Here is a 9,630-nt window from a genome sequence, read left to right as displayed (position 1 = left end):
TCAGCAGGATACCATGCTCTCCATCACGATCCCAAACATACTTGATTCTCCACTGTTTATCAGCATAACTCCAATGATTTCTGGGTTAGGCAGACAAAACTGGGGAACCAGGACCTATGTTACAGATACACAAACAGCTAAACATGACTCAAGGCTGCTTTTTAGAGTACTTAAGCTATCTAATTTACCTACAATGCTTGAGATACCATTTCCAAATCAAGCTTCAATCGGCTTTTTAGGGTAAAATTTTCAGTCTATTTTTACCCCTTGTGCACTGCTGAAGTGGTGCAAGAGAGATGCAATCTAGCACCAACTGATCATTGAAGAATTTCTACAGATTCTTAACCAATTTAGGATAGTTCAGTAAACCTGAATGCTAAAGGTGGCCTGATATAGTGCAAAACTATGCAATTGTTAGACAGTAGAGGATTATAGCCAGCTCTTCTAAATTAAAACAGCTATCAGGCTGCTCTAACATGTCAAGCCCATGGCAGCATAGCTAGTTCCTAACAGGGTCAACTCCTGCGTCAAGTTTCTCTTGGTGCCGGAGGAAATTTCTGTTCTCATGAAAGGAAATGGTAACTCTTGCAGTATATCTGGTATAAAATAATAAAAGGGGACACAAGTCTTCTTTTAACTATTTCCATATTACTCTTTTTCTCTTCGTTCTTTTCCCTGACCCACCTCCATCTATAAGCAATTGCTAATATGTCATCAACACTAGCTTTGTTACCAGACATGAAAGCATAACGGGAAATTCTACAAAAAAATTCAGGCAAAGTATTGGGCAAGTATGGTGCTTGTCTCCTTTTCTGCCTTACCACATACAGTAACATGCCTATTATATTCAGCATATTTACTAGACCTTACTTAGCTGATGAAACTATGAGTTGTGAGTCTTTGTAGGCGATCAAGTAGCTTTGATTCTCTGGATTATGTACAGTTACCTAAGGAAGGGAATAAAATCCATTACAAATTTAAATTTTGTTGGAAAGGGGAAAAGGAAAAAGAAAACATTTCTTCTTCATTCACGACTTATTTCCTGATCAGCATTTACCAAATTGAAAAACAAACAAACAAAAAAAATCAAATGAACAACTGGTGAGACTGAAACAGGCCCTTTTAAACTTAATTCTACAATCTATACTTCTATATTTTTAACAGTAATACCCTCATACTCGTTTGAATCGTACCTGACCCCAAAAAAATGCCAATATAGATTCAATCCTACAGAATCCATCTTGCATTCAAGATCAATTTGCACAGGTAAGCCTTCCTTTGATATTACAGAGAAACTGCTTACCATAATGGAACAAACCCCCCCCGAATCATTCTGCCATCATTTTTGATGACACTGATCTTAGTGTTTTAAGGTGAGACTGTGCTAATGTTTATATAATGCTATTATTTCCTGTGTTATTTTCTAGTCCTCCTTCATAACGGTTAAGGCAAACTACTGTTCTGGGAGCTGAGTCACTTAACAGTCCATAACGAAGCCTCTTTCTTCTGAGAGGCTGCAATATTTTCAGAATCTATTACATATGCACAGCATGAATCCTGTTTTGTTTTCATGATCTTGCACTTGTCATTATTTGTAATCACATTATATTCATGTTCCTAATGATCATCTGTATTTTTTAACTAAGCAAAGTTGTTTCATCTTACCTCACAATATTCTGTCCCCTCCCTATTAAACAAATAAATATTTGGCCTAATAAGGATCCTAAAGGTATTAACAGCATCTTCTGTATAGTGTTCTCCTTATTTTTTAACATATATATTTTTGCTCAGAAAAACAAGTTAGAGATGCTTGTTCTTTCTGGTCTCATTCAGGAATATGGCCCCATTATTAATCATGATTCACTGGCCTGCAATGAGGCATATGAGAGACTAAGACTAAACCTGAATCCATCATCCTGAAGCAAAGCACTATTGCTAAACTATCAGGTCATTTTTCTGTCTTATTTACAGTAGAAAAAACTCCCCTAAACAATATGAATGATGACAATGAGGAAATGAAGTCCAATGCATGTCTAGGACAAGTGAATTCAAACAGTGAAGAACTGGAAGATATGTACCATTTCCATAGCACCATTCAATTTTCAACACAACTGATGTATTTTTCCCCTATATTCAGCTGGAAATAGCACTGACTGTGTTATTCTTAACTAATTAAACAGCAGTTTAATAATTCTATTTTAGAAAAAAAGCGCAAATTATCACTTCAAAATAGAACAAATTGCAATTGCCAGAATGAGAACCACAAATACATACAATTACAACATATATACTTAAAAAAAAAATCAAATCAAACTGAAAGTAATGTCCTTAAGGCAGCAATCTTTTCTAGGGCCAGAATGATCCAGTTCCTTCAGAGGGGGCCAGCACTAAGACCCAGCCATCGCTTTTCCCCAAGGTAGTATAGGGAAAGCAACTGTGTCTCAACCACCCCACTGCCAAAGCTCCATGTCCATGGGCCAGACTGAACAGCTCTGTGGGCTAGATCTGGCCCATGGGCCATAGGCTGTCAACCCCTGACTTAAGTAATAATTCTAGCTAGCTAATAACCTAAGTATCCAGAGGTGCAAGGTAAAGCCCTGCTCTGGACTCATGCCAAAGTCTGCCTCCAGTCACCCCAGTTATAAATGGGTACCTGGTTATTTAGATTGGTATGTCAAAAGCAGCTGGACAAGACTAGACACATCACTCCCTTGCATGTGCCAATGGATACAGAAGAAAATGGCATACCTTAACCACATTAGCTCAACAGGCTGTTGGGTTGGGATGGCCTTTGACTTGACTCCAAAGTATATTTTAACAACCCTTGAAGCAGCAAGACACTGACCACTGTCGTCTCCCTGCTCTATCTGTGACAGGTTAGGGTGTCATGCCCGGTAGCTGCGTTACGAGGCTGACTGCATAGTTTTAGTAATGGGTTAGACAAGGATTTGTATGGGGCAGTTTGGATAGGGCTGATGCTACCTCAGAGGTTGCACTAGATGACTAAAGGTCTTTTTCAGTTCTACTTTTCTAAGATTTGCAGAATTTCACGTCCTAAAATGCTTCAATTTATGGAATTATAATAAATGGGAAAGTGTCACGTCTTATAAACATATTTAATTCCAAGTTCATAAAACTAAACATCACATAAAAATATAATTTATAATTGTAGAATATAAAAAGGCCCTTAATACTCAGACAGTTATTTCCAAGACAGTTTATTTGCTCATACTTACACTTTCTAAGACCCGTAAACATCTTTCTGCACCCCATAATGAAGCAACCAATTTCTCTTCATTTTCATCACTGCTTAAGTGATCCACACATTCTTTGACTAGATAATAAAAAGAAGTTGTGTTGTACTATCAGTAGCATGCATTTTGAAAAGTCAATGTTTTTAGGAAGATAAACTCATCTATATAACAAAAAGCAATTTTCCCCAATACCATTTATGATATTTCACAAAGTTTACTTCATTAACAAGGATAATTCACAAACTAGTATTTCCAAAAGTGCTTTATTTCTCCTGGTATCATCTTTTTAAAATACATGTTATAATTGTGCTACCAGAGTAATACAAAACATCTTCTGCCAAAGAAAACTTATGTGAATATAAACTCCTTCATATTGCTTTTAAGACTTGGGAAATATTTCATGTAGGTTTGGCATGAAAAGAGGAAAATTTATTTATTCTATTAACCAAGAAGAAATTCTGCTGCAAGATAAGCCACGGAATTGTAGAATATTCAGGATATTTTAGACGAGAGAACTAAATACCTAATATTGTATAAATCAAAAACTTTGTAAATGGAACCAAAGACAGATGTAGGAAACTGGCATGTTTGCACCTCACCAAGTTCTCAGCTCTACTTGACTGCTTTAATGGTCATCTCTTATTCAGCTGTTAAGCTCTAGCCTTCTCTAACAAACTGGAATTGAGAGGAGCACAAATACTTATTTCCTCTTGAAGAGCTCACTTTCTCTGGGTTAAATGTAAAACCTTGATAAACACGTAAGCAGGAGTGAACACAGTACCTACCCTACACAGGGATATGATTGCTCTTTGTGAAATTAAAGGGCTCTACTGTCCAAACAGTTTATGGTGTAGTTATAACAGTCTCTGGAACAGAAATTTCCAGAACACCCAACTAGTATCCTACTAACACTGCTTAAGTAATATTAAACAGGTGCTATTTGTTCAGGGTTTAAGATCCAGCATGTTTTTTTTTTTTTATGAATATGTCCATTTACTGTTCCCAACCACTGATGTGGAATCTTACATACTTTTTGATAGAAAAGAAAATGTGTTATATGTTGACATTTTTACTATACTAGAAAATAAGAAAATCCGGCAATTTGATCATGGAAATTCTTCTACCATTAATCCTATTTATATTTTTTCGGTGGATCTGAAAAATATTCACTATACCTTTATCTACAATATGATCAAGACCACCCAGAAGTCGCAGCTCTTCTTTAAACCAGTCCCCTGCTCGTTTTGAAGTAAGAGATAGCAATGTCTCCATTGCCAAATGCCCAGTCTGAAAGAACCAAAAGGTAGAATTAGTTAAGTGATCTTTTACCGAGATATACAGCTGGTGCATCTTCACACAAAAATTTCTTTACATAATAAAACAAAATTTTATGTTCCCTGTGGAACAGCCACAAGAGGGAGCAAGAGGAGACAGAGAAATTTGCTTAACTGTAAAAAAAAACTTGACTTCATACTAAGGGAATAGAAAAAAATAATTTACTCCTTTTTCTTCATTTTAGAAGTGCTTCATAAGAGTCAGACTCCTTTCATTTGCACTTCCCGTTATCAGAAGAGACAAGCTGAAGAAGAAAACGGCCAAACCAGCCAGGCACCAGAAAAATAACAAAAGCCACAGAAAACACTGCTTCCCTGTCTTCCAGATATGTTAGTTTTTGCCATGTGCTGAAAACTAACTGTACTCCAAAAGAGTACAGACTAACTATGTCAAAGTGTGGTTTGTTTTTGTTTTCAAATTACCTTAAGTGAGACACCAGTTATACAAAAAGGGGGGAAAAAAAACTTACATACTCTCTGCACTTAGTATAAGGAATACCAAGACAAGCCCAAGGCAGGCATAGCTCTTTGGGTAAATGCGATACCTTTTATTAAACCAACTAAACGGTCGGAAAAATTGTTCTTTGCAAGCTTTTGGGCAGAAAACTAGCTTGTAGCTTGAAAGATGCAGTATGGAGTTATATTCTCCTCAGGCTGTTCTCTAGGACTGTACAAGATCCAGGTGACTTCCCAAATACCTTCATACTGTGAAACAAAAGTTAAAAGCACTCCTAATATCTGTGTGTTATATGCACTATACTGGAGTAAAATCTTGTATGATGATGCAAGAGTACTGTATTCACGTGGATGAATCAAAGCCAGCCAACTGCTTACTTTTTTAGGGATGTTCCAACATTCAAAACTTGCACCGTTAACTTTTCACTACTAAATTGAGAGCCTCATTTCTTTGAACCCCTGCAGATATCCTTCCTGTGATGGTGTGCTAGCTGAAGACTATACAGCTATTAATTAGTAGAAGAGTGGTATGCTAGATGGCAGGCAGTGTATGACTGATAAAAGGCTAAAACCTTCAGGTAGAATTAAGTCTAATGCCAAATAAATGGAAATAGAACATGGAGAGTGAAGGTACAGACAAATGAACACACTACGGAGAGTTAAAAAGGAGCAGGGAGCTGTTGATGCATAATAAGTGAAAGTTAAACTGCGGAAACTTATTAAAGTAGTAGAACCAGTATGGTAAATATAATGATTTACTCCCGGTAGGGGTGGGAGACAGGTGGGGAAGCAAATCAGTCTCAGTTTTCAATCTGCTGGGTTTTTGGTGTCCCCAACATTCACTGCTAAAATGACCAAAGGTTTTCTCTATGTCTCTATTTTTTTCAGTCATAAGTAGGGCCTGATTTAAAATTCCAGACCCAGCTTCTAATACCGTGGCCCGATTGTGACAGGGCCACTATTTTTGTGCCCAGATTGTGGCACCCTCCCACACCCCCTACCCCCGATTACTCCTGCTTACTGATAGCTGTTGTCGGATGGGGAAAAGTATTCCCAGCCATCAGGAAAAGCCTAGCAACCCAGAGGAGGGGGGGAGGGGTTACAAAAGGGACAGGGGGAGGAGAGAGCTTCGGGATGGGTAGGGAAGAGCTATTTGCTCCTCTGGGCAGGAAAACTGCGGGGCTGAGGGCACCTGAGGGCTGCCTTGGCAAACGGCCCTGGCACCAGGTAGCGGAAAGGCTGTTTGCTCCTCTATGCATGTGTTCTCTCCCTCGCCCTGAACCCCCGGCAACCCAGTTTTCCAACCTGAAGGGGCTGAAGGAGAAATCAGCCTCTCCTCTACCCTCATTCCAGATGCAAAAAAACCCACTACTGCTTTGCAACCGGGAGCCCAGGCTAGGGACAGAAGTTAGACAAACTGATATAAGTGTTCAGAAACTGGTCTAAATCTGTAACAGAACAGACGTTCAGTACATATAAACCAGTTTCAAAATGGCTGAAACTGGTTTGAGATAAACCTGGTTGAATGTAGGGTCAGACTTAACTGATGTGGGGCAAACCAGTTTATGAAACTTCTGTCCCAGACCCCTTCCTGGTTCAAGTTAATGCACAGTCCCCCTGCATGCTTTGCAGTCCCGGGCTGTGCTGTCTGCTCAAGGGGTAGGGGTGGGGGGAAGCAAGGACTTCACCCTTCCCAGGCAAACCCCAGTGGAGTCTGGGACCCGGGTGGGGGGCTAAACTTCCCTTCCCCCAAGTATAGAGCTGCCCTGCCCTGCTTAAAAAAAACCCAAAAACTTACTGCTGGCTGTGACTGTAGACTACAAATCCCAGAGGCACCTGGAAGCAGGAAGAGGAAATGATGAGCAACCCTGCAGAGTCCTGCTGTTTTGATTTTGGACAGTAAATCCCAGAGACCCTGGGGGCAGCAGGAAGACAAAGCGAATACACAGTCCATGCTGGCTACATGCCAGACAGCCATGCTCCAGCATCCCCTGGCTTCTGGCCTAAGCCACTGCAGGCATATGGCAGCATTTCCAGAATCAAAAGTTAATGTATGTCCAATTGTTTCTCAGTTTAATCTCTGCATCTTAGACTAACCTGCAAGGACTGAACTTATTCAGCCTCAGGCTTTTTGACTGTCTGTACTTAGCCCTAATGTTTGCCTGTCATTTCAAGGAACAGTATCTCAGTACCTTGTAGCCACACCAAAATCCAGCATCATACAGACACCTGTTACTGCAATACCATTCCACTGGTGCCAACAGAACAGACATCTGTTAAACTGGAGAGGATTTATGATGTCATCTTCTAGCTAGAAGTACCAGCTTTCCCCAAGCTATTTCCTTTCTACCATCCAAGCCCCTTCAAAAAACAGGCTAAAAAAAAAAAAAATCTGAGTGCTTCTTTCCTAACAAATCCTCTTGGTCCCAAAATGGTTCTAAAAGAAAGATATCTAGAGCAGCTCTGGAATAAGATATTAAGTATTCTTCCAATTCGTGTCTTTACTTTTTTGGACTGAATACTGCCTGAAAATTCAACACATTTTGCATCAATATCTCAAGACTGAAAGATGGGCTGTGAACTGAGCAGCCAGGTTAACAATAAAAACAAAAACAGACACCAATCCTAAATCCAGTTCCACCTTGAAACATTTAAAAATTAGAACATTTAGATGGTCCAAAACCACACAGTACAAAAGGCTATGAAATGCCAACCAAAGTCTCTTAGGTCATCATAAACCCCTGACTGCTGCTGTATTGGCCAATTGTTTTCCTTAAAAAACGCAAGTCCTTCTAATGACACTGGCTTTTAATACCAACTTGACAATTTGTTCCATAGCAAAGTTTGAGGAAGCAGAAAAGGATGTTAAAAACACTTAAAAAAAAGGATAAATGGAATGTTGTCTCATACAAGGCACCTTATCTTTTAAACACAGTGTAAAATGAAACACTTAAATGTAACTTGAAGATTATGGATAGCAGTCAAAGACATACTGTCCTGGAGATAAGGCTTCCTAAGAAGAGCCACAACTCTCAGAATTTTGATGGGTTTTTTTAAATCATCTGAGCAAAGTATCAGTCCTGAAAAAATGTTGATAAAATTCAAACAAAGAACTTAAAAGCATAAAGGGAAAGGTATTGCAATATAATGTTTGAGAAAATTAAGATTATACATTACTAACCTTTGTTTCCCTAAAATGAAGCAATGGCAATAATGTACTATTAGTTATGCCAACTAATGCCACTTATCTAGTCAATCTCTCACTATTTCCTTTACACACACTCTTTTTGAAAGGTTTAATTTATCCTTATTATTGACACTAGCGTGAACCCTAGTAACAAAATTTGAAACTCAGTAGTTTTTGTTTATAACAAAATGTTTGCTTAGCTGTAGATAAAAGGTCTTGTAAAAACCAAGATTAAAAGCTACAAATATACACAATTTATTACCACTGCAGCATACCTAGTATTTTTGATCAAACAGGTATATAATTAATTTGTATACTTTGCATCTGAAATTAAAATAACACACATTCTTCATTTTAGAGTACTGAAACGTGTACTAAGAATAAAAAGCCAGTTAAATCATCAAGCCACTGAGAAAGCAGGTATTTGGACATGATGGAAATACCAAATATGTTCTCTCCAAGCCCTTTCTTAACATTTGTTTGGGCTTTTTACCATCTGTATAACAAATAAAAACACAGTTGACATTTGTGCCTTCCTGTTTTCCTATCTCATTACCTTTTAAATTAGTTGATGTTGCAACACACCTGGGGCAGCTTACAAATTTCAGCTTTGACTGAATACCATTTTCATATTAAATTACATTATTTTGCCATTATATGAGAGCTATAGTTAGAAACCAGGGCCTCATCACTAGGGATCACAGATTTTCCCCTTTAAAAGGGAAAAATGTGCACACAAAGGAGCTGCTTGGGGCTGGGAGAAGCAGGGGGACGGTGACTGGAGGCAGGGGGTAATGTGTGTGTACATGTGCACACAGCTGTGGCCAGCATACAGCTAGGCAGGGTGGTAGGAGCAGCCCCAGCAGCTGGATACAGGTAAGTCTACTGGAGGGGGGTTTGGAGGGCCAGGGCCTGGGGACCATCTGGGAACCCGTGAGAGGCATGCGCATGTGTGTGGGTGTATGGCTCTGGCAGTGGTGTGTGGAAGGGGAAAGGGCGGGGGGTACCTGCCAACACTGGGGGCAGATGTCTGGGCGCGGAGACTGCAGCAGGGCAAGAGAATCTGAGGCAGTGCTAAGGGCTGCTGGCAAGCCTAGCTCCACACTGTTGTCAGCAGGGTCCTTCAGGGGTGGCAGGGAGCTACATGGCTGGGCTAGCAGTGCTGGGGCCGATGTCCATCCGCTCAGGGGTGTAGTGGCCAGGAGATGCTGCCTGGGGGTAGGGACAGGGATCATTGGGGGAATCATGGAAGTCCACGCTGAGCCAGGAAGTACAGGGGCAGCTGGAGGCCCCATTTGGTAGGGCTAGGTGGGAGGAGGGGGAACAGGGAGCTGCATGTCAGGAATGAGGGGCACTAGCATGACTGGGGAAGGAGTGGAGGGCTGTGGGTCAGGAGTGA

At 40.0% G+C, this 9,630-nt stretch overlaps 1 protein-coding gene across 1 annotated transcript in view; it reads right to left on the bottom strand.

The window, feature by feature from the left end:
• Positions 1-9,630, bottom strand: part of WAPL (WAPL cohesin release factor) — a 131,190-nt gene that overhangs the window by 9,224 nt on the left and 112,336 nt on the right. The window contains exons 9-11 of the mRNA XM_025204240.1: positions 4,430-4,541; positions 3,237-3,334; positions 871-947 (exon numbers count right to left, since the gene is read on the bottom strand). Of these exons, the coding sequence (XP_025060025.1) occupies positions 871-947; positions 3,237-3,334; positions 4,430-4,541 (287 nt within the window). The remainder of the gene's footprint in view (positions 1-870; positions 948-3,236; positions 3,335-4,429; positions 4,542-9,630) is intronic.

The sequence above is a fragment of the Alligator sinensis genome, unplaced genomic scaffold (assembly GCF_000455745.1).
Source record: "Alligator sinensis unplaced genomic scaffold, ASM45574v1 scaffold94_1, whole genome shotgun sequence".
Taxonomy (NCBI): Eukaryota; Metazoa; Chordata; order Crocodylia; family Alligatoridae; genus Alligator; species Alligator sinensis.
The sequence above is the reverse complement of the archived record's forward strand: the minus strand, read 5'-3'. Positions and strand labels throughout refer to the sequence as shown.